At 40.5% G+C, this 25,614-nt stretch overlaps 2 protein-coding genes across 8 annotated transcripts in view; one reads left to right on the top strand and one right to left on the bottom strand.

Moving 5' to 3' along the window:
* Phtf1 (putative homeodomain transcription factor 1) overlaps nucleotides 1-4,645 on the top strand; it is a 63,966-nt gene extending 59,321 nt beyond the window's left edge. For 4 of the 6 annotated variants that reach the window (XM_057793101.1, XM_057793105.1, XM_057793104.1 and 1 more), the window contains 2 exons: nucleotides 1,911-3,317; nucleotides 3,550-4,645. The gene's annotated coding sequence lies outside the window, so the exon portion shown is untranslated. The remainder of the gene's footprint in view (nucleotides 1-1,910; nucleotides 3,318-3,549) is intronic. The other 2 variants (XM_057793102.1, XM_057793103.1) reach the window with 2 other exon arrangements.
* The window catches only part of Magi3 (membrane associated guanylate kinase, WW and PDZ domain containing 3), a 231,246-nt gene that overhangs the window by 11,965 nt on the left and 193,667 nt on the right, over nucleotides 1-25,614 (bottom strand). For both annotated transcript variants that reach the window (XM_057793099.1, XM_057793100.1), the window contains exons 13-18: nucleotides 24,189-24,280; nucleotides 21,576-21,768; nucleotides 18,565-18,744; nucleotides 11,119-11,304; nucleotides 1,282-1,384; nucleotides 486-612 (exon numbers count right to left, since the gene is read on the bottom strand). In XM_057793099.1, coding sequence (XP_057649082.1) covers nucleotides 486-612; nucleotides 1,282-1,384; nucleotides 11,119-11,304; nucleotides 18,565-18,744; nucleotides 21,576-21,768; nucleotides 24,189-24,280 — 881 coding nt within the window. The remainder of the gene's footprint in view (nucleotides 1-485; nucleotides 613-1,281; nucleotides 1,385-11,118; nucleotides 11,305-18,564; nucleotides 18,745-21,575; nucleotides 21,769-24,188; nucleotides 24,281-25,614) is intronic.

The following is a 25,614-nucleotide window of genomic DNA, read 5'->3' on the forward strand; positions in this document are numbered from 1 at the left end:
CACCACTTTTACTACATCTTGAAGAGAATCTGCTTTTATAGCCGAGAGACATGATGACTACACCTGATATGCATTTCTATGACGTAAGGAAGGAATGCTAGTTTGGGCTGCTATTTAATTTTTATAAATTCATTAGAAGATTATGCAGTCTTCTAGGTGGGCAATATGAAATAGAACAATTTAGAGAACAGAATTTTTAAATTTTTAAAACTTTCCCTAAACAATAAGCACATAAGCTCCCCCTATTTAATTAGCTATAATACCATGTACCTATACATATTTAGCCTAGGTTTAAATTTCTCCCTTTACAGGGTAAAGTTTTATCTCTACACCCTCTTGTATGGTATAGTAAATTCCAACCATTTTAGCAGTTCTGTAAAAATTAGTAATTTTGGAAGTAAATTATTCAAACAGATTTGCAATAAAAACACCAATGTCAGTGACACAGCAACCCAAAATTTCAGCAGCAGGGTGTTTGTGTTTACCTGATTGTGCCGACTTCCCACAACGGAAATCACTGCCGTGTCAGGCTGTGCGAGGTGCTTGTGGTCAGACCACGAATGTCTGTAGGAACTGCAGACATCTTTCCCAATTTCACCTTCTAGGGCAATTCTGTGAGAGAAACCAAGGCATAATCTACCCCGAGGAAATGAAAAACAGTCTAAGGAGAAAAGCAGATCAACTTCTATTTCCTTGAAGCTGAGCCTTGCCATCCTCATCCTTACAAGATGCTGCAGACGGGCTATCTCTAAGGCCAGAATTGCCAGAGAAAATGCTGCTCATTCCTCCAAAGTAGCTTTACCGCCTGTGCGCACCGCCCCACTTCCCTCAGTAGTGTCCTGATGGAGTTGCTCTCTCAAAGAAACTTACACCAAAAAAACAGGCTGGAGCAGATATGGTGACCTTGTTACCCTGAGAAATGGACCTCTCAAAGCCCCAAGGCCTGGGGAGAGGCTGGATTTTCTTTTGTGACTAATGTTTTTAATAACAGGACAGATATATGTATGAATTCTCACTCAGTCTGAGGCAGTGCAGGAAGACTGACTCAGGTGGGGCCCGGCCTTCCCTACTGAAGTGGTTTCCAAGAGAAGCACAGTCAGTTGCTGCTGTCAGGCTGACTGGGATGAAGACTGGGAAGGGGGAGACAGTCTGGGTGGGGACCGCAAGGGTGAAACGCACAGCAGCTTTCACCTGGTTGTCTGGTTATGCACGACTGCCTGGGAGAGGGACAGTGAAAAGCAGGGAGATGAGAAAAAACCCAAAACCTGAGAATAGGCACACCTGTCCCCAGGTATGTGGTTGGTCTGTGCCTGTGCCATGGACCTGTGCTGCAGTGCTGGGCTCTGCCGGGCTGAGTTTGTTCCTGATGGTGGACCGTGATGCTCTGTCCAAAGGAGAAAACAACAGAAATCAGAATCTGTACATGAACACACGAAAGCCAAGTGGATCGTTAAGTAAACAATAGTAATGGTTACAGTTCCCAATTTGGGGGCTTTCACAGAACTGCACTATTATGTCCTGGAGTTGGAACAGTAATGTCTTTCCCCTCTGGCTTTAAATAACATGTTTCAAGAGGGTAGGAGCTATTTCTAATTTCATATTCTCACCCTTGTCTGTCTCTTCCTTACATGGTAATTAGAACTGCATACATCAGTCATCTGTAGAGGACAGAGCTCCAGGGGAAACTGCTCAACCCATTCTAAGTTTCCAGAGCACAGGTTTTTTTTCTTCCTGATAGTGCCAAGTTTTAAGATGCTAGGGCACAGCGGGTGCACACAAACTCAACACATCTTGGAATTTGCATTTTAACAGAGGAAATTATTCTGCCGGATGCTGAGCATCAACGATCAAAGACACCTAGACTGTCGAGAGAAATGGTTCTAAAGATTTCCTGGTTTTTGTTTTCTAAGAGCACAAATGCAAGAGAGTATTGTGTCCACATCACTCTTGACTGCTTGGAAAACTGACTACAGAGCCAACCAAGGTCTACACCCACAACTAGACGGATGTTCCGGAAGAGGACAGTTGAAAGAGAATCTTTACCACCACCATCATCAAAATGATGCCTCATCTGGAATTGCATTCTCTTCAAGTATATATTTAGAAATTATTTTGTAAAAATGTACGATGTGGGAGGCTATTTTTTATTAGATCAACATAAAGAAATTGATAAATGAGTCTTGGAGTATAATGGAGAAAAGAAAATGTGATGTTAAAGATAAGGGATGGAAATAGGAAATTTTGTATGCCGGAAGCAGAAACTTCAGGCTTTACAAATCACTATTCTTGGATTCTATTTCTATAATTTTGATTATGTTGTTTCCCTTCAAAATTGTATTTAAGAATATCACATGCTGGGCGAGGGTGGTACACACTTTTAATCTGAGCACTCCAGAGGCAGAGCCAGGTGGTTCTCTGTGTTCAAGGCCAGCCTGGTACAGAGTAAGTATCGGGGACAGCCAAAGCTGCACAGAGAAACCCAGTCTCAAAGAACAAAACAAAAAGAGAATGTCTTGCAAGTAGAAGCTGTGAATACTCCTAAAAGCACAGGCAAGATGGTAAGAAGTGAAGAAGACAGAAAGGGAACACAGTCTATCCCGGGCCGGGGCAGTTCTGACCTTGCTTTGCTGTGGGGCTTGTGCCAACACAAGCCCACTAGATGAGGGTACTTCGGACTAAGTCCTAGACCAGACGTTGTCTTTAAAGACAAGTATCCCAGGAGAGAGATGGAGTAGAGTGCCAACCTTTTCTCTGTAATGAATGTGTCTCTTCTATATTGCAGCAGTCACAACTCCTCCTAGTGGTTTTAAGAGGTTACAATTTGACCTCCTAACTTTCCCAAAATATGAAAAAAAATATGTATTTAGTTTTTGAGACAGGGTTCATGTAGCCCAGGTTACCCTTGAAATTGTTATGTAGTTGAAGATGACCTTGAACTTTAACTTGCAGTGTCTGAGTTCTGAGATCCCATACTCAATTTATGTAGTACTGGATTTGAACTCAGGACTTCAAGCAAGCTAAGCAAGAATTCTACCAACTGAACTACATTTATAGTATTTTTTCTTTTCTTTTTTCTCATTGTATTTATTTATTTTTTACTTTTTAAGATTATAATTAGATTTCTCCCTTCCTTCCTTCCGAATCCTACTTACTTTCTTTCAAATTCATGACCTCCTTTTTCTCCTTTTTAATTCTTTTTTTAAGACAGGGTTTCTCTGTAACTTTGGAACTTGTCCTGGAACTTGCTCTGTAAACCAAGCTATCCTCAGACTCATGGAGATCCACCTGTCTTCGCCTCCCGAGTGCTGGGATTAAAGGTGTGTGCCACCACTGCCTGGCTCCTTTTTCATTCTTACTGCATGTATATATGTGTATGTTTATACATATACAACTCTCTAACTGGATGTAAGACTCATTCAACAAGATGGAAGCCACACATATTACTGGAAACCTAGCTAACTACTTAGTGCTAGTGAAGTTAAGGTTACTGTAGGAGAATCTACACCCACTAATTAACAACAATCAAAACATTTGTCATTAAATCCACAGGTAAGGAAACGTCTTTGTCACAGACTGAGACCAGTACCAAAACCCACAACCAGTCAAAAGGCGGAACTGTGGAACTCAGTCCTAGAGAATGCATCTACAAAACACTTTTGCAACAAAGGCTCAGGGAAAACTATGGAAAGGGGGCAGAAAGTTTGTAAGAGACAAAGGATCAGAGACTGCTGTGAGACCATGTCTCCTAGGAATGTCTGGGGCTATATCCATAAAGTCACCAACATGACTGCCCACACGTGAGCTGAACAAGGATGGCACCAATGGACAAAGTGGATTGGGGAAAAGGTCATGAGACCTCAACCCTATATGGTGCGGTGGTGCACACACCTTTATCCCAGCACTCAGGAGGCAGAGGCAGGCGGATCTCTGTGAGTTTGAGGCCATCCTGGTCTACAGAACAAGTTCCAGGATTGGCTCCATAGCAACTGGGAAAGTCTGTCTCGAAAAACAACAAAACAAAACAAAAAACCACAAAAAACTACAGGACAAGCAACTGAGAAACTCCAGAAGCGGGCGAGGTCGTCTTCCTCAGGGAAGAGCACACCCAGTGTCAGCCTGAAAAACCTGCACAAGTGACATTATGCAAATGGAGCAAGTCTTATCTAATTGGTTTTCTTGTCACCAATTTGAACTTCCCTTGGCTCCTGGGCCTCTAGTTTCAACGTAACCAATGAAACAAACAAACTATTTTGCTGTTTGTTGTTCTCTTTGAATTTTATCTGAAAAACTGCACAAATAGTAAATCAAAGGATTAAGTATATCGTTCTTCCAATGAGTATTAAGCCTTTTGCTAGAGTTTCTACATGTAAGTACCAAAGAAAAGCTATACTGTCAGATGCTGAACAATTAAACTATAGAGCAATTACATAAATGCACAATTAAACTATAGCAGTCAGAATTACAGTGTGTTGAGAGAATGTTCTCAAAGTGTAAAACTAAGAAAGACATAAAAGATGACCTGAAAAATTGAAGAGGTCTCCCACTCTGTTAAGTGGACTAATAATATTTAACCATCTAGATTATCTCAAATCTAGTATGTATATTTTAAAATATATTTTAATAAAAATGATTTTTTGAGACTCTTCATTGGTCAAAGATTTTACATAGGCATGTCCTTTGAATATTGTCATGGTTGGAAAAGTATGGCCTCAGTGATAGTTTGAACGCATTTGGCCCCCATAAACTCATAGCAATTGGCATTATTAGGAGGTGTGGCCTTGTTGGAGGAAGTTGGTTGACGTACACTTTTAATCCCAGACCTTGAGGTTGGAGGGCTCAACTTTAACCTGGGTCACACCTTCTGTTGAGAGTGTGTCACTACAGGGGCAGGCTTTATGGTCCTTTTCTCAAGCTTCACTCAGAGTGACAGTCAGTTGATTTCCTGCTGCCTTCTGGTCAAGATGTAGCCAGCAGTCTGTCTGTCTGAATGCTGTCATGCTCCACATCATGATGCTAATGGACTGAACCTCTGAAACTGTAAGCCATCACCTCAATTAAATGTTTCTTTGTAAGAGTTGTGGTCATGGTATCTCTTCACAGTAACAGTAAACCCTAACTAAGAGTTCCCATAGCCTCATGTGTTTGAATGCTTGGCCCACAGGGAGTGGCACTATTAGCAACTGTGGCCTTGTTAGAGCAGGTGTGGCTTTGCTGGATGAAGAGTCACTATGGAGGTGGGCTCTGAGGTCTTATATGCTCAAGCTCCGTCCAGTGTGGCACACGGTTCACTTTCTGTTGCCTGTGGATGAAGATGTAGAACTCTCAGCCTCCTCTCCACCACCGTGTCTGCCTGCATGCTGCCATGCTTCCTGCCGTGACGCTACGTTCTCCTTTCTGAGAGTCGCTGTGGTCACAGTGTCTATTCCTTCAATAAAACCCTAAGACAAATGTCTAGCTGTCTGTGGAAGAGAAAGGTTGCTTTGTCCTAACAGATATACAGGATAGCAAATTTACATATAAACTAACATGGCATCAGTAGATGACAAAGTAAAAGAATGGAATGGGTGGAGACTCATGTTTCTAGGATAAGCTGTGTAGAGCAGACAGCACCACAGCCAATGAAGTAAAGCAATACTAACTACTACTGATGTAGAGAAATCGGCTTATTACAGGAGTAAAGACTAAAACAAAAGTGAATTCCTAACGTCACATCCAAAGGAAGACTACAGGTGATAAAATATCTAGGAGAAAACAATGCAGACATGATCTCCGTGTAGTGAAAGGACGATGATTTTAGAACCCGAAGAACAAGTATGTGTCACGCACATGCTGGTAACTGCAGTACTTGAGAGGCAGAGGCGAGAAGACCATTAGTTAAGGCAGGCCATGCTGCATAAGAAAGTGTCTTAAAATAATATTAAACAGAATAAACATCAAAAGTCCAAGCCATAATGTAAAAATAATTATTTACATATACACTAAGAATTTTAATTTAATAAGAGTATCAAAGCTAAAGTTCATAAACAAATGACAAGAATATTTGTATTTCCTAAAATAAAGTTGAATACCAAAATAATTCTCAAGAAACCCCCAAATAACATAAGAAAATGATAAAAATCTCCAAAGAAAAATTAAAGGAAGCCGGGCGGTGGTGGCGCACGCCTATAATCCCAGCACTCGGGAGGCAGAGGCAGGCGGATCTGCGTGAGTTCGAGGCCAGCCTGGTCTACAAGAGCTAGTTCCAGGACAGGAACCAAAAACTACGGAGAAACCTTGTCTCGAAAAATCCAAAAAAAGAAAAATTAAAGGGTATGTTGTGAAATGCAAATTAAATAACAATGACACAATCCTTCAGATTGAAATAATGCAGATATGTGGTGACATATCTTGAATCAGAAAGATCTCTGAATTCAAGGCTGTCCCAAACAAACAAGCCGATAATACCAAGTAAAGACTAGGATATAAAGGCTCAAGAAGAAATCTTGGTATTTTAGTGAGGTAGAGATTATGGAAATGCTCTCATAGTACTGAACCAAACTGGTATGGTAATGACAGAGAAAGTAACACTATTCCCAGAAATTCTCACACTGTCTTATAAGGACCCATCCAGATAGATGTGTGCAGCACAGAACTGGTTTTGATGCCTGGAACCGGGGACAATGTGGAAGACAGGTCAGGTGAGGTAAGCACACATAGGGACACCAAGTAACAGCGTGGGTATGCCCTAGATGTACATAGGCTTTAAGAACAAAGCACAAGCCAGCAAAAAGAATATAAAAAAGTCAGCCTTCATCAACATTAGAATGTTTGTGCATCCAAGGGTATTTATCAAGAAAGTAGAAGGCCAAGTACAAGTCAAGAGACAAATAACCTGAAAGTGATACAGGTCTAGTACTCAGAGTAAGTAAAGAAACCTTATAAAAAAGAAAAGGGAAGTGAGCTATAAATAGGCAAAGAATCTGAATAGACATTTCTCCAAAGCACAGGAAAAGATGCTAAGTTTAAATTACTAGTCACCAGTGAAACGCAAAGCACAGCACAATGAACTAGCACTTCACACCTTTTAGAGTGGCTAGGATGAAAAACCACACCCACAATAAAAAAATAAGTGCTGTGGAGGGCTGACAAAATTGGAAGCCTCATATATGGCTGATGAGAGTATAAGATGTGAAGGCACTTAGAAATCATTTGGCAACTCCTCAAAAAGTCAAATATAAAAGTACACCATATGACCCAATAATTCTACATTTGGGTATAAATAAACTCAAGAAAATGAAATCATGCTTGAAAAATGAAGCCATGCATTTGCAGGAAAACTTGTACATTAATGTTCACATCAACATAATTTAAAATAAAAAGGAGAAATAACTGCCTATCAAATGATTAATTGGTAAGTAAAATGATATACATGGAGCATTACATATTATGTGTATGACTTATAAAAAGGAATGATAAAGCTACAGTGAAGTTGAACCTTGAAGGTTTGCTAGAGAAAGAAACCAGACAGACAAGGTCATGTACTCCATGATGCCACTGAAGTGAAATTACTGAGATTTAATGAGGCAAACAGTAGATGTGCGGTTGCTGAGAAATGGGAAATAATTATGGGGTTTCTTTTGGGGGCTGATAAAATGTGGAATAGTAATGGTTAGACAACCCTGTGGATAAATTAAAAAAAATACCTCCCCCCACCACAGCCAAAATGATCTTCCAGAACAGCACTGAACTGAATATGTTGGGATGAGCTTCATAATCTGTGAATTTATCGTACTTAAAAGAAAAAAGAAGATATGACGACTAGATAGCATAAGGAATTTTAGAATCTTTGACTGGATCCTAGAAAATAGAAAACAAACAAAAATCCCTTGGTTCTGAGAACAGGCCCCAGCAGAGCAATCTATAGCAAAGTAGCATGTATCCCTTGCAACTGAGAAACTAATGACAACACGGCTTACTTTAAAAGACATACAAAGGAAAACGAACAAATGAAGCATATGAGAAGGTAAATGAGAATGGAATCTGGAGAAATGGCACAGACACAACTAAATGGAGAAAAGGAGAAGAAACAACAGAACTAAACGGAGAAAGAGCCTCAAATGACGCCCACTCCACAACACATTCTTGGTAGCAGTGGTAATTTAAAGTCTTAAACAGGACTTGACAAAACATTAGGAGTCATTTTTGGGGAAAAAGTTTTCTAAGTAGTAAGCAGAACCTACCAGGCACATTCAATTCCTGTACCAACTTTAAGGCTAAAGTAGTGTGGGGGAGGCAACAGAAAGGGTGGACACAGGTCCAAGTCATGACTGGAGTTTGACAGTTTTTGTATGGCATATGGCACTTGCCTTGTCATTTCTTTGGCAAAGTAGGCCCAGATATTAAATAACACCTTGCAAAGGGAAGATGAAAGGCTGAGGAAACACACTGTTCTAAGTGATAACCCTCTCCTGCTCAGTGAAGGGCTTGGGCAAGCAGGTGACGGGTGCCAGGGAAGAGGCTGTAGAGCTTAGAGGAATGATGTGAACAGCTCCCAAGAGTCATCTCACTGCAAGACGGCTGGTAAGGTTTACACTGGATTCAAAGAGACATTTGGAAGACTTACAGATTTCATGAATGAAAATTTTAGAACAAAAGAAAGACTTTATTATTTCCTGAGTAAAATAAGGGATTCTGAACTTTTTTTTTTTTTAATAAATCTTTTTTTTTTTAATATTTATTTATTATGTATACAATGTTCTGTCTGTGTATATGTCTGAAGGTCAGAAGAGGGCACCAAACCTCATCACAGATGGTTGTGAGCCACCATGTGGTTGCTGGGAATTGAACCCAGGACCCCTGGAAGAGCAGGCAATGCTCTTAACCACTGAGTCATCTCTCCAGCCCCGATTCTGAACATTTCTACAGTGTAAAAAAATCTAGAGTTCAATAAAAATGACAGCAATCACTGAATTAGTTTTCTCCCATTTTCCCATTTCTTCCTAGTGGTGACTAACATCATCATCATGTCGGCTACCTTAAGCATCTGTCCAGAAATACTTGGGCTAAAATGTCAAAGGTAGATTTTACTCTTAAAAGAAAAAAGCGATTCAGGATAAACTTTTAGAAAAATTTACCAGCCTGATATGGTGGTGCATGTCTTTAATCCCAGGACTGGGGAGGCAGAGGCAGGCAGATCTCTGAGTTCAAGACCAGCTTGGTGTACAGGGTGAGTTCCAGGACAGCCAAGGTTGTTATACAGAGGAACCATCTTTCAGAACAAAACAAAACTATCATGATAACTGTGAATCAACAATATACTAGGAGAAAGAAATGGTTGTTCTCCTACCAAAGTACCCCAAGAACACTCAACTATGATCTGTGGCCAGTAGCAGTTGCACATATAAGGACAATGAGAGTAAGCAGTCAGAAAAAAAATGTTACCGTCCGATAGAATATTTATGTGGTTTTACTTTGACTGTACTTTATAAAAGTAGCAGCCTGAGATAGACTGGGAGCGCTGGCGGTTATCCCCTGCAGTCCGCTAGTCTGAGATAGACTGGGAGCGCTGGCGGTTATCCCCTGCAGTCCGCTAGTCTGAGATAGACTGGGAGCGCTGGCGGTTATCCCCTGCAGTCTGCTAGTCTTGTACTTGCAGCCCACTCTACTACTCAGTCCCGCTGAACGCCAGGTGGGAAGGTAAAGAGCACACACAACTCTGCAATGCTGTTCTGTGGCACTGACTTCTGCTTTATAATCTGAGTCACAAAATAAATGTTAAGAAGAGAATGCTCATGAATAAATACCCACCACAGTACCTTGGACAGAAAGAAGATTATATAATACCTTAAAGGTAAAACCATGAGAGTAGTCCAGTTGGAACAAAAAAGAAAGGCACCTGGGAGTGGTGGCGAGCCTCAAGTTCTGGTAGGCTGAGGCGGAAGGGCCACTGGAGATAAGGAGGCTGAGACCAGACTTGATAACACAGCAAGATACTATGGGAGTGGGGGTGGGTTACAAACCACCTGGAAATTGACTTTAGGATCAAAGAGGAAAGATGGAACATAAATAAACAAAACTATGGGGAACCCTAATTGCTATCCATCTCCTCTTGACAGTACTGGGGATCCAACCCAGGGTCTGTGCAAGCGTTCCACTACTGGGAAATCTTATATGAAGAGCATCTTCATAACTCCTTTTTCTTCTCCTCATTATCACTACAAAATCAGGACAAGTGACATGAGCATTATGCTGTGCCTGCTTAGTAATTCATAGACAAAGAACAGGCTGATTAAAAATGGTTCCTAATTAGAAATTCCTAATGCCTGAAAGGCATCTTTTGAGCAAGGCCAAATACTACTCCAGGCTACCAGCATGTGTTCTACGCCCTATGGAGGAGCCATTCCTACCTGCTCCACCAGTCCTGTTCATATAGCAGCTGCCCAGAACCAAGCTCTGCTTCCGAGGAGGGCACACCATGGCATGGATCTGACATATCAACAGCAACTCCATCTAAACCCTTTGAAGCCAAGACTTAAACATTAAGGAAACAAGATCTGAAAGCTATCAATTTTCACTTCTGGATGCTTCTTCAGTTCATAAATAAATGGCCACCACTCACCAACTAAATGACTTTTCTTGAGCAGCTGACAACTTTATAATAAACTGTCGTTTGAGATATAAAATGAAAAAGGCGAGAAATGAGACTGCAGGGCATATAAACAGCTCTCTCACACTCCGTGCTGGTACTGTGCGGTGGCTTGAGGTCAGCCCCTGTAGGCTCATGTTTGCACGGGTGGGCCCTAGTTAGTAGAACTATTTGGGCAGAACTGGAAGGCAAAGGTTTGCTGGAGTCAGTGTGGCCTGTTTGAGGTTTTAACACCCCACACCAGAAATGCTCTTGCTATCTCTTTATCTGCAACTTTTGCATCAGGTGTAAGTAAGCTCTCAGCTCCGGCTCCAGTGCCGTGACTGCCTGCCTGCCTGCCTGCCTATGCGCTCTATTATGTTCAGATGCAAGCCCTCAGCTAGTGCTTCCTTTTATAAGTTGCCTTGGTCATGGTGTCTGTTCACAGCAATAGAACAATAACTGAGACACACTAAGACATCGGCTTGGGGGAGGCAGGGTGGCCACTTCCTCACCTTCTTCAGCAATGACTGTCAGTGTGACAGTGACTCCGGCATCTTTGATCAGCTGAACAATATTATCATGAGACAGGTCAACAATGGACTGCCCATTCACCGCAGAGATGTGATCTCCGACTTTCAGTTTTCCACAGCGATCAGCTGGACTTCCCTCTATGACTCGGCCAATTTTATGAGGAATAACTGTGGAAAGAACCCCAAGTTTTCCAGTTATTAAGATACCTTTGCTAGTGATGGGCTTGTCATCATCATTATTTAAGTATCATTATCCCCTCCAAATCACTCCCCACTGACCACACACAGAGACTTTTTAATGTGGTTGTAACCATGAATATAAGCTTGTTGATGATTTCCATTTACTGGAAACCTGTACTAGTTTTTCTGGAAAGCCACTGACTTTATTGACCTAAAAAGCTTTACTGTGACAGTGTCCATTGTAGGGCGGGGGGGGAGGGGGGGAAGAGCATCAACCAGACCAGAGAGGTGAAGATGCAATGAAAGGAAAGGGACCAGAGTGAACAGGGAAGAAGGGGACAGGAGAGTACAAATGTGACAATCCCAGAAGTCTGGTCTGGGGGATAGGAGTGGGGCATCATGACAGCTGGTTCTTCCTCTGCTGGGGCAGGGATGGGGATGCTCCTGGTGGGGCACCATGGGCATCCACAGTGCTCTAAAGAGCACTTAGAATATTTCTGGTACTACTGGGTATTGGTGTTGGTTCCACATGTGTCCTTCAGACATCCCTGTAAAAGATCTTTCATCTTTTCCTTTTATTAGATTTATTTCTGTGTATAAATGTTTTGCCTACATGTACATATATACACCGCATGTATGCCTGATCCCCTTGGAGTTCAGAGACGGTGTCAGATCCCTGGGAACTAGAGTTATATATGATTGTGTGGGTGCTGGGAACTGAACCAGGATCCTTTACAAGAAAAACAAGTGCTCTTAACCACTGAAACATCTTCATAACTGTAGCACAAATTTGAATTGTTCTTAATAATAAAATCTCAGAGTCAGCTATCAGGGGGTAAAAGCCGAGAGATCAGAGAAGCAGGGCTGCCAGCCACTAGAGCTCTGACCTCTATCAATGCTCAGAACAAAGAAGCGATCCTGTCCTCAGACTGACATCTGCAGACTACTGCCTCAGACTGCACTGAGTTCCTGTCTCCTCCCGCCTTAGATTAATCTCTCTGTCCAGCAATATCACTTCTGTCTTTACCTCCCTAGTGCTGGCATTAAAGGCATGTGATCCCAAGTGCTGATGATCTCCAGACCATGAGAGACCCTGTCTGAAAGGAAGTGAACTGTGTTCCTGAGGCTGGCACCTCAAGATGTCTTCATGCACACATGTATACACATGTATGCATCCTCCCAATGCACATGCAGTGGCAGAAAATCTGTCTTGAGATCTTTTTAAAATTAATGTTATATGAGAATAGAAGGCTGAATATTTATTTATTGTTGATACTATCTGGCTCTCTTTGCACAAAACTGTGACTACCACACAGACAGACTGGGGGGTGCAATATGTTGTCACAACTTAAGACAAGGCCCCATGCACTCAGGGCATCTTGTCAAAAACTGGTATCATCCAATGTGCAATAAGTGGCATTTGTACTAGAAAACAATTATATTCTCTGAGAGTTTCCTAGCCTACGTCAATAAAGCTACCAGGCACTTGGGCTCTTCATGAATACTGACTGATAAGAACAGTGATAGTATTTTTAGATGGTACTGTGAAATAGGTTTAATTTCTTGAGAAAAACACTCCTGACTAGTATTTCAGAATCATAGCTGCTACTTTCCTGTAGATTAGACTTTCATTTTGACTGGGGAAGTTATTCTTGGTCATGATTTATGTCCTTGACCCTGCCAGAATTACACAATAGTAGATGCTGTCTATGAATGGGACAATTACTGTTGGACACAGTGCTGAATGAAATCAAGCTCTTAGGAGTCCATTCTCCTTACAATGGAATTATAGTGGCATATTATTTGTGTTTTAATAAGTAAACCCTGCCTGAAGATCAGACGGCAAAGCAACCATACTAGTCAGCCACACAGGCCAGTGAGTGGTGGCACACACCTTTAATCCCAGGATTTGGGAGACAGAGGCAGAGGGATCTTTGTGAGTTTAAGGCCACCCTGGGACACACAAAATTGAATCTGTCTAAAAGAGAAACAGCCCATTCATACAAAGTTGATCCCACAGCACTACGGAGGTAGAGACAGGAATGATATGGCTGAGCAGAGAGAGGAGCATAAGGAGGAGGAAACAGGAGCTCAGTGGAGTGTGGAGTCTGAAGATTTGCGGAGACAGAATCTTCCCACCCCTTCGGTGTGAAGATTTGGTAGAGGTCTGTCTAGTGGTTAGTTGTTTTGCTTTTCTGATCTTTAGGTTGAACCCTAATATATGTCTCTGGGTTTTTATTATTCATGTTACATAAAATAATTAGAAAAAAATGTCAATGTTATATGGGCCACAGTCTCCACCAGGCATTCTGGGTTGGTACGTATAACAGGTGGCAAATCATAGGAAGGCCCTGTTGTGATCTCCTAAATCAAAGATTTACTCATGAATAGAGTTCATTCTAAATCCTGAGAAGAAATCACTCAGGTCCTTGGCACACTGGAAGGTTTGTTCAGACTTGGGAAAGCATCAAACAGAATTAATCTGTGAAATCTCAGTGGTTCCCTTTCTTGTACCACAAACAATAAAAACTCAGAGACAGAAATTGGGGTTCAACCCAAAAACCAGAAAAGTAAAGCAGCCAAGCCACTAGAGAAGTCTTACCTCTATCAAGGCTGGGCGACCACAGACTAAGCAGCCTATGCCACCCTCTCTTCCCATATTTATTCTAGTGCTGGGATTATAGGTGTGTGTGACTCCCTAGGGCTGGGATTAAAGGTGTGAGCCACCACCACCTGGATTTGTTTCTGCTTTGATCTTGTGTAGCTCAGGATGGCCTTGAACTCACAGAGATTCACCTGCCTCTGTTTCCCAAATCCTGGGATTAAGGGTGTGTGTCACCATCACCTGACCTCTAGTGGCTTTAGCTTTGCCTCTGGTCTTCAGGCAAGATTTATTTAACAAAATACAGTAATATACCAGTACACTTCCTTACAGTGTGAGCTGAGCAACAGCATGGCACTACAGAATGGTGGTATGCACCTCCACACGGAGCTTGTCTGGGTGAAGGAGGGTGGAAGTGGCCAGATTCTTAAAGTCTGGCCACTTAGAGTGGAGTCACCAAAGCAACTAGAACCATCAGGCCACCTGAAAGGTCATACCTGAACATTCCGAGTGGACTGGGAAAACTGTCATGGTATTTTCCTCAGAATGCACAAAGCTACAAGTCTTGTCTCATTTTGTTGGTGTATAGTCTATGGATATCTGCCATAAGGCCTCCTTTTCTGTATCTATCTACACTCATCTCTGGCCTCAATCTGTTTCATGGTTTAGCATGTCTAGTTATTTAGGTCAGGCTAGTACTCTTAAACATTTATTTTCAGCTAAAAAAAAAATACCTGGAAATGTTCTTTTCTCAAATAAACCTTTGTAACCAGAACTGAAAAGCACGGAGAACATGACAAGAGTAACAGTAACGCCCCTACAGTGCTGGCAAAAGGAAAAGGAGCCCTTCTCTGCAGCTAAAATGGGGCCTTTTCTAAGCTCTGCCCATTCAGCACTGAGGCTCACTGAGGATGGGTGCTGACCGGGACCTCCTGATCTCAGACCAAGTCAACAGTAGGGAATCTTACAGTTTCAAAACTGACACCAGATGTGTTACTAGGAACTCCTTTTTGAGACACGTGCCACTAGAAGACACATTTACCTAGAAGAAAAAAATGATCTATGTCAAACAGGGCTCTGCGACAGGTCCATAGAAAGGACCTTACAGGCAGGTTTTCTGCCCTTCCACAGTACACACCCCTTAGAAAGTGCACTCTGCACGGACACATTAGCTGTGCTGCCTCTGTGAGCGAAAGCTCTGCTCTCTGAATGGACAAACGGCATTCTAGGAGGAACGCTCCAGGGTCCAGAACCTGTGAGATTATTATCTAGCAGTTAAGTAAAATCACTAATTTTGATTTTGTATCTTGAATAAAAACTTGAGTATTTATTATGAAAAACACACCAACCACCTGGCCCCAATTTACGTTCACACTGATAACTCATGAGCTGCAAACACTCATTTCCTGCCACATGCTAGTTTTGTCTTAATCTTACATTTGAATTGGGTTTTCATATTTTATTATTAAATATGAACAAAAACTGTAAAGGTTCTCTAATAGAGAAGGTTGCTGGGTATCCAGCGACTCTGAGGCTGAGCCAGGAGGACCACTTAAGCCCACAAGTTCAGTAATAGCCTAGACAATAAGACACTGTCTCAAATACCCAGCGTTTTAGGTAAGATGATAATAACAATAGCAAGTAGTAACCACAATGAGCCACAGCAACTACTGTGGGCTCTGGGATCTACTTTTTTTTTTTTTTTTTTTTTTTTTGAGACAAGGTTTCTCTGTTAAAGCTCTGGCTGTCCTGGAACTTAGATCTGCCTGCCTCAAGAGCTGGGATTAAAGGCATGCAGCACCACCACTAGGAAACATACTTACCTCTTGCAATCTTCAAACCCAATGATAAATGATACAATTATGTTAGCACCAGCCTCAGTTTACAGAGGAACCACAGCTCTTGTTGGGTAAGTAGCCTACCCCAAGGTTAAGTCTTCTGCTATTAAAGACAGAATAGGCTTGAATCCAAGTTTGTCTGATTATGAAGCCTAAAAAATTCAATGATATCATCTTACTCAGAGGCCAAATATCTATAATATACAAAATCTCTCAAAATAGTAAAATGTTTAAATGAATATAAAAGCAAAATATAAACATAAACTGCCAGGGCCCATGAGAGCCGCAGCAGGCGACAACTCGTGTTCAGATGTCAGCCCACCAGAGGGGTGTTATGTGACGGCGGTGCATCCCGTCCAGACAAGGTCTGCAGGACCACTGACTCTGCTCACTTTTGCTAAAGCACCTTGGTGTCTCCGCAATACCTGCCCTGTAATGTGTAATCTCATGTGGTGTGTATATGTCATCTCATAATTACATCTCAATCTTAGGGGCACATATAATCTGTGGAAGATGACTTTTGGCTGTGTAATTTTGATATATAAAATATATATTAGGACATGCTTTATAAGTAGATCTATTTGTCCTATAAGGACTGTCGACAATAAAAGTCTGCTTTGTTTCTTTTTACTCAGACTGATATAAAAAATAACAACTTCTCTTCAGTGTAACACAAACTGCACACAATTAGCTCACTTTTAACTCAGAGTAAGTTCAAACCAGACTAAAGGCTTTTTGTAAATAGATCATAAGTTTAAAACCTTACAGCTGTGCACAAGGGCAGAGTTGCAGATGACTAACCAAAGCTACTACACAAAGCACCCTAAGAACAACATGCCTGTTCTTCACTTGCCAGTATGTTACCAAAAGACCTATGTCTCAAAGTTTGTCACTGGGCACTGTGCCCTCAACCCCCAGTCTGGTTACAGTTTTACTCCTGAAACCTTGGAATCCATGTGTTACTATGACAATGGCTCAACTCCTAATCCTATCCTAGGAATGTGATTTTTGACCAATGAAAGGTAACTTTTGTATTTTCTTCATTGCTTCAAGGCTCCTGGGAAAAAGAAAGTTTTTAGGCCAGAGGAAGAAGCAGGGAGGAGACAGAAGAAGGACAGGAGAATTAGAGTAGAGAAGAAGCAGAACAATAAAGAGACTGATTCTGAAGAGCAAACGCGGAGTTTTCTATTCGCCCTCAGACAGCCAGACAAAGAAGCCCTTTTTGCTTGTTGTAGTGTCTGATTCTGAACCCTGAAGAATGTCTTGGGGCTGGACCCCAAAGACTCTTGTTAATAAACAAACTTGAAAATGTTTAAACACATAAGTAATGCAACTTCTTACTGAATCTACCTTTATACCTTTATTATTGCTTTGTTTTACAGGGAACACTAGATTCTCATTATTTTTTGCAGTGATAGGGAAGAGAGCATTTTTAATATAAAAGTTGTCAGCACAATCACAAATTATAAAAATCTTTTACTATTTTTTATTAATTTGAATGTCAGGGATTAGATAAAATGATTAATATGATTATCTTTAATAGTTACTCGTTTTTAAGAGTCTGATTTCCAATAAGACAACACCAAAACATCTCTTCTTTCATATTTCTGACACAGGCCATATAATCATCTTCACAGCATCAGTGACAGTTCTAGTTCCAAGTGTTACCATAGCAACTGCTTTTGGAAGATGGAACTAGTGTCAGCGAGCAGTGACCTGACTCACGTCACAGCAGCTTCTCCTTCACATGCATGTGTTCGTTGTAGCAAGATTTTTGCAAATTGGTTTCCTGAAAATGTTTTAATTTTTTTTTTTAAAAAATTAAGGTCTTAGTCACTGTTAAGTTTAATAGGATCTCCTATTCAACATATACCCAAGATATAATCAAATCCACTAGCAAATGATAGGATATTCTTATGTGGTCTAGGATATTTTATTGTTCTGACTTAGAAAAAATAATTATTAGATAACCATAACACAGAAATGTCAGTGCTGGTTCTCATCTGAGATTCAACTGGATTTCATAATCATAGTTAGGATCCCTGCTTTTTAGAAACATAAAGACAAGGTGAATGTCTAACGTGCTGAATCCTAACAGCCTGGTGCTCACTACTGTGCTTCCCTGCTCCCTTATGTGCACACTCATCCACCTCACATGGAAAGCTCTTGACACTGGCTCAGAGCAGTAATTTTAAATGGCCTAGCAAAATCTTACCTTTCAATGAAATATGTATAAGAGGCATAAATGTTTCTTTTCATTCAACAAGAAGGCTTTATAAAAGTTGGAATACAATTATGATGAAGCAACATAAAATAACTAAGGCATAACTGGGTCAAGACTTTCCATTTCAGTTCTACTCTTTTCCTCAACTATTCCCAGATTTTAATTCATTTCTACTTTGCCATTTCTAATTTGGAAAAGTCTATGCCCTCAAAATTTAAAAATTATTACTTAAAAAATGTAAGTTGTATCTTCTCTAAAGTCATAAAACTGGGTCCCTGGCAATTTCTGTATTTTCATAGTGTAGCCTTGGTGAAAACCAAGACTTATTTTATGACATTTGAGATGCCTGAGGAGTCTGAAGGCTGGAAGGTTTGGTTTAGATTACCTAATTTTGAAATTAAGGACTCTCTCTCTCTCTCTCTCTCTCTCTCTCTCTCTGACACACACACACACACACACACTAAAAATTTACTACCTTAAAAAGATATAACCCAAGGAAAATTTATACACAAGTCTTAATTCATTTCATAAAGTCAGGGAAACTGAATGTTCAGGGAGAGACAAGAGGATACAGTCGCCCTTACCTCCTGGAGGTGGCTTGCTTTTAGAGGTGAGGATGACAAAACCAAACCCTTCATTTTCTTTTCTCTGTAAGATAACATCATAGGCCTCCTGGGCAGGTCTGGCTGGGAGCTCAGCCCGATTCAGGTGGGGGGATCCATTCTGTGTGAAGGCTTGAGGGCTGTCATCCTCAGATTGCTTGTCTATAATAAACATTACTGGTTTTAATATATGGAAAATAGTTTGTGCTAGATTAATATTTTAGTGCTGAGCTAATAAAAGAAAATTTCATTTCTACTACTACAAAGAATAGAAATGTATCATGTTGCCCCTCTTCCCTGGGAATCTTGGGCATAATCAAAATAAAGGTGTAGGCAGCAGGGATATATCTGACTTCCTAAATACTTAAAATATACAATATATATGACCTAATGTTATTTCACTTTTGAGAAAGTTCCTCAAAACATCTATGTGATTAGATAATTAAAAAGAATTGTTGGGCCAGCCAGTTAGCTCAGTAGGTAAAGGTACTTGTCATCAACATACATACAATAAATAAAGTAAAAAATAAAAAGCTAAGAAAATCAGAATTATTGGAATTGCTTTAGTTCTGTGAAGATTATAAAGTTTTAACAAAAGTAGATGATAGAAGAGACACAGCAAACTTCCTTTTAAAATGAACTGTAATATAATTTAGTCAGCGACTGATGTTCACAGATGTCTGTGGAGATGAAAGCGTCAAGAATGCTGCACCAAACTGTCTGCTCTGTACAGGATGCATCTTATATAGGCGTTTTTTTTGGTTTTTCGAGACAGGGTTTCTCTGTGGTTTTGGAGCCTGTCCTGGAACTAGCTCTTGTAGACCAGGCTGGTCTCGAACTCACAAGAGATCCGCCTGCCTCTGCCTCCCAAGTGCTGGGATTAAAGGCGTGCGCCACCACCGCCCGGCTTATATAGGCGTTTTATAATTCAAGTTTCCTGATTGATGGGACCAGCTGAGTTCATCACGCTACCCTGTACATAACAAGCTTGCCTGTGAACGGCAGACTCTCCTGGGTATGAAGTCATATGGCATCCCTTAGCAAGGGCAGCTATCCCTTTTGCTGCTATTCAAGGATATACAAGAACTGGAGAGTGAAATGGATGCTTTAATTGATTTGGAAAAAAAACAGAAGGAAAGATTTATTTGTGTGCTAATTTGGTCAGTCATCACTAAGAATGAATTCTATTTGTTTAAGACATATTTATAAAGCCTCGTTAGCTTTGAATTTGCTTGGTGCTAAGAATGTTTTAGCTGCTGAGTTGGTAAAGTGCCTGGGCCATACTGGGGAGGCAGAGACAGGCAAATTCTTGGGGCTTGCCTGCCTAGTTTATACAGAAAGTTCCAGGCCAATGAAGTACCCTGTCTCAAAAAAAAAAAAAAAAAAAAAAAAAAAAGAATGCTTTAGGAATAACCAAGGTTGTACTCTCTGTGCACATGTCTCCCCTCCTCCTACAGACATGAGTACATAGACACATTTAAAGCGTATATTTTAGAATCTCAGCATAAAATGCCAACACCCCGTAATTACTGAGAAAGCAGAGATGGGGTTCTTTTCCCATTGGAATTCTTTAGCCAAGTTTCTAATAAAACAAAACTGCTATAAAACACCATGGCTTTCCCTGTGATACTTCCCAAGTTCTCACTAACTACAGGCATGCTCTGACCCTAGCACCATGTGCAGCAACACCACATGAAGATCAGTGTGACTCTCCAGTGTGACGCTGTTTACAAAGAGAGCAGTCCTTCTGTCGTATTGCTGCTCAGACCACGAGCTTAACTTGTCTTCAGCACTAGGTTCAATCCCCAGCACAAAAAGAGATCAGATGATACTAGTAATTTAATAGTTAATTAACACTGACCAACACCTACTTGTATATTGCTCCTAGGTAGTAAATGGATTAAATCCATCTCTTCATTAGACTTAATTTCTTGTGCTACTGAACTGTTCTTTTGGGGAAGGATTCACTTACAAAATCCTATCTAGCTGGACTTTGTGGCAGAGACAGGCAGATCTCTGTGTAGGCTAGCCTGGTTTATCTGTGTAGGCTAGCCTGGTATATACAGTGAGTTCCAGGCCAGCTAGGGCAAACCTGCTCTCAAAAAGAAATATATTCAATGCTCACAAAGGCATTGATAAGAAACTAAAAGAGCTGTTCAAATTCTACTATCATGATTTAGACTCTGGGCCGCTTATTTACTGTCTGTGAATCTCTTTGTGGGTGACTGTACATGACTAATTACATCAGAGAGTCAGGGGATCCAAATAAACTAGTTTTTATACATCTGATTACAAAGTGAGCACCAAAAGGTTTTAAATTATATTACATTAAAGCTTTCTTTTTTACTGCACGCGTGCGTATGCATGCACTTGGACAAATGGAGGCTGGAGGGCAACTTCGGATGCCAGGGTCTCTTACGGCCTGGAACTCACCAATTAGGCTGCACTGGCTCACCAGCAGGCCCAGGGGTCTTCCTGCCTCTGCTTCCCCAGTAATGCGATCACAAATCATGCTTCCATGCTTGCCTTTTTACAGGGTTGCTATTTTAAGTACATGCCAATTTGCCTGGATTTTTATGGGGCTATGGGGATCAAATAAACTCAAGTCTTCAAGCTTGTAAGGGCAAGAACTTTACTGAGTTATCTTTCCTGGCCCGAGATCAAAACTTTATAATGAAAAGCACTCCAACTTCCTGTGAATATCTGTGACTTTACCATGATCAAGCCTTTTGATATATTTTGGTAGGGGCTATTTTGGTATGCTGAAATAGCAATATATTTATAAAAATAACCTTTAAGCTGATATTTCCATTTACAGTAATATATTGGTAAAATCAGCTAATATGATAATGTAGTAACTTATTTCTTTGGAAAACTATTTCGGGTTCTGATACCAAATAGGTCAGCATATACACTGCTGAATATTGTAAACACCCTAATAAAACAGAGCAAGGGGATCCTTAACTTTCCAGTGTTGAAAGAATTTTACACACCTCCACAGAAGATTCTTCTTCTGACAGTTAGTAACACATGGCCGTTTCGAGCAGCAGTGGTCATTAAGTCCAAGACTTGCTTGTGTGACTTTCCTTTAACAGGAATCCCATCAATGCACATCAATTCATCGGCAGCACGGAGCCGCCCGTCCTTTTCAGCGGCTCCCAGGGGAATAATGGCCCCAATATATATCTGTAAGACAGCAAAGCATAGGTTGGTCCACACAATTCAGTAAGATCAGTTGAAGAGTTTAAGTCTTCGTCTAGAAAAAGTCATATTTCAGAAAAGTAGTATTTTAGAAATTATATATCCTCCAAAGTGGTATTTCAAATACCCACACTGTAAGATATAATTCTAGATCCTCAGGGTTGAGCACAAGGAAGAAAATCCAAAGTTGCTTAAGAACTTAAAAAGCACCTCCAAGTTCTCCACCACTACAATGTAACAAAATGCTAAAAGTAATCTAAAAAAAAATGCCAAAGAGAAAGATATTCTACAATTGTTCACAGCAACCAGGGTCATTCTTATGATTCTCCCACACACACAATGACCAACAATACAATACAAGTTCAGGACATATAACCAAGAAATAGCTGCTGCTCCTAAAACGCTAGCGGGGGCAGGGAGGATGAGGGTCATTTGCATCTTGTAGAAAGAACCAGTTCATTTTGCTCTTCAGAAGTTCGAATTCTAAAATTTTATGCTATTTATAGAACTACTAAAATTTGACATTTAGAAAAGAATAGTTGCTCTCAAGTTATTGAGGATAAATCCTTTAATGTACTAAGTGAACATTGTGACTATCAACAAAACAGATGGCAATGAAAAACACATATGTTATCAAAGCACAGTATGACATTTGCTCTGTGCACAATGGGCTATAAGCTTCACGTATCCAAATGAACACTGTTACTGTAAGCTATAAGATCAATTATAACATTTATAAGCTATAAATATGTGATGTAGGAGGCTCTTTTGTTTTGTGTTGATTTCATTGGTTAAATAAAGAAACTGCCTTGGCCGTTTGATAGGACAGAACATTAGGTAGGAGGGGTAGACAGAACAGGATGCTGGGTAGAATGCAGTGAGGCAGAAGCCATGGCTCTCCAGCCCGAGATGGACGTAGGCTAGAATCTTGCCGGTAAGCCACAGTCATGTGGTGATACACAGATTTATTAGAAATGGGTTAATTAAGATGTGAGAGTTAGCCAAGAAGAGGCTAGAGATAATGGACCAGGCAGTGTTTTAAATGAATACAGTTTCTGTGTAATTATTTCGGGTAAAGCTAGCCGGGCGGCAGGACGCGGCCTGCTCGCCTCATCACTACAAATATGTTTCACTCAAAAACTGGAGCCTTTCATACTTAAAGGACTAAATTTCTAAAAGTTATAATGCAGAACTTTTATATCATATAGAACGAATGTAAGTGTGCTCTTAAACTCTAGATCATATTACTGCTGCCTTTCAACACTAAGGCAAAATGTAAAACCAAAGCCTACTGTGTTTTCTAAATTAACCTACATAAACAAAATTCTGACTTTAAATGTTTTATAAATATGACCATTATTTCTTCTAGAAATTCTCTAATGGTAGAGCTAAGGACAAAACAACAGGCAAAGCATTGAGCCTGGTGCAAGCTTTCTACTGAGCATTCTGAAGACCAGCTACTGTGGGGAAGTAGACACTAGATTACATGCGGGTTCTGAGAGAAGGAAAATGCCTTAGACTCTGTCTAATAAAGGCAGAGGTGAATAATTAGTTCAAATAAACTTTTTCTCTGGCACTAGGAATCAAACTCAGGCCCTCAAGTGTGCTAGTCACATGCACGTTTAACACTGACAATTCTAGTTCCAAATAAGCTTTGTGTATTTACAAAGAACAGAAGTAAATTAACTGATGTTATGTTTAGAGCTAAATGCTCAGATTTTAATGTGGTTTTAAACTTATGCCATACCATGTTAACCTAACAGACCACGACAGACATAAAATGTAGTGTTTATATTAATAAAATCATTAGAGGGAAAAAAAACCGAGCAAACTTAAGGGAGGGAAAAGGAAACAAAATAAAAAATACCACTGCCGTGTCTGATGAGCAATGCTCCCACAGGCATCGCTCCCTGAATATGTGGTCCTCAGCGAGGATTCGTCAGCAGTTATGGAACCTTTGGAGCAAGTTTTGAGATTTTATATCCATTCCCCATTTCCAGTTTGTTCTCTGCTTCCCGCATGTAGATGGAAATGTGATCTCTCAGCTTCCAGGTCTGGGCCCCTGGTCCATGCTTTCCTGCCATTATAGACTATCCCCTGGGAATGATATGCCAAGTAAATTCTCCCTTCTCAGTTGCTTTGATCGTGGTACTTTACTTATATTCTACCAAGTCCCCACTTAAGGATATTGACTGGAGCAGCAAGCAAGGTGTGCTGGTCATAATTTAATCCCCAAAGGGTGCAACTGCTGATCTCTGAGGCCAGTTTGGTCTACACAGGGAGTTCTAGATCAGCCAGGCTACATAGTGTGACAATGTCTCAAAAACCCCAAACCCACAGCAAAAACCAAACAAAAACCAAACCAACAAAACTAGGGGCGCCAACATCCCAAAGTTTATACTTACAGACTGGTCAGGTCCATCTCCTCCTAGCACCCTGAAGCCAAACCCTGATTCTTGTTTCCGAAGAAAAACATCCAGATCTTTGGTGTTTGGTGCTAAGGAAAGTAAGAATATTTAACTATAATTTATTTTAACTGTATTAAAATAAAATAAAGCACAATATTTAATAGAAAAATACTATAGAGCAGTCAAAAACTATAATCTCATAACTATCAGATGCATGAAAATTTATGTGAGAATTTAAGGAAATTAAAATGCTAATCAAAACCGGGTCAAGACCGATTGGGTTAAACATCAAAGTCCTATCCTTTCAGTATTTCTTTGGCAGTAATGTCTAACATTGTCCAACCAATATTACAATATTAAGTTCTGACTGAACAGCTGATAGTGCAAATAATAAGTTAACATTTGAGCAAGGTTCTTTAAATCCTAGAGAAGAGAGCCCCCAAATGCCTTATTTCTACTCTTAAGGGAACAGTTTTGTCTAAGGAAAATATTTCCTTGGGGAACTATTTATTTAGCCTAAATGTGTAAAGAAGAAGAGAAACAGGCATGTAATACCTCTTAGCAATCCCATTTTCTAGGTCAGTAAACTAAGGGCCTGAATAACTCATCAGATGTCTTCCAGTGGCTGGCAGAGCTAAGATTTAAACCCAGCTTGACTCCCCAGGTGCCAGGCTTACCCCCACAATCTTGTCCCCAAGGAGCTGGTAGCATTAATGAGAATATAAAATCAGACAAAATCATTGCATGCCTAAGACTCTGTCTCTGGGAAAATATTAGCTTTATTTATAAGATACATTTATCAAAAAGAAAAAATACAGAAACTGCCAGGAAACTACATTTAAAAGTAAGGGAAATGTGGTGTAGGGTAATTTCCTGGCAATTCTTTGGAAGCAATGTCTTTTGATAAATACTTCCCATTAGCGTCATGGAACTTCAGGGTAGAGGTGGGTGGCTAAGTGTAGAACATGTGCTCAGTGGGAGTGAGGCGCAAGGTCCTTGGTCCAATTGCCGCAGCAACAACAGCACAATACTAAAAGCCCCTACCAAATAAAGCATTGGAAGCAGATGAGCTGGGCTGGCAGGATGGCTTAGTGGGTCACTTGCTGTGAAGCATGGAGAAGAAGCAGAAGTGGAAAGAGAACCAACTCCACAAAGTTGTCCTCTGACCTCCACATCCACATGTGTCTGTGTCATGTATGTATCCATACACACATTACACACACATATACACACAGCAATAAAAAACTAAAAAAAAAAAAAAAAAGAGAAATCATGAGTCAAACTCACTGGTTTTATATAGGGGCCCAATGACTCTGAGGGATTTCTACCTATGTTAAGAATGTATCAGACTACAAATAGACAGCCTGATGAAATGGGTACTACACGTTGCTGTATTAATTTAAATTCTTGCTTTGCTATGCTT

This window comes from Chionomys nivalis, chromosome 18 (genome assembly GCF_950005125.1).
Source record: "Chionomys nivalis chromosome 18, mChiNiv1.1, whole genome shotgun sequence".
Taxonomy (NCBI): Eukaryota; Metazoa; Chordata; class Mammalia; order Rodentia; family Cricetidae; genus Chionomys; species Chionomys nivalis.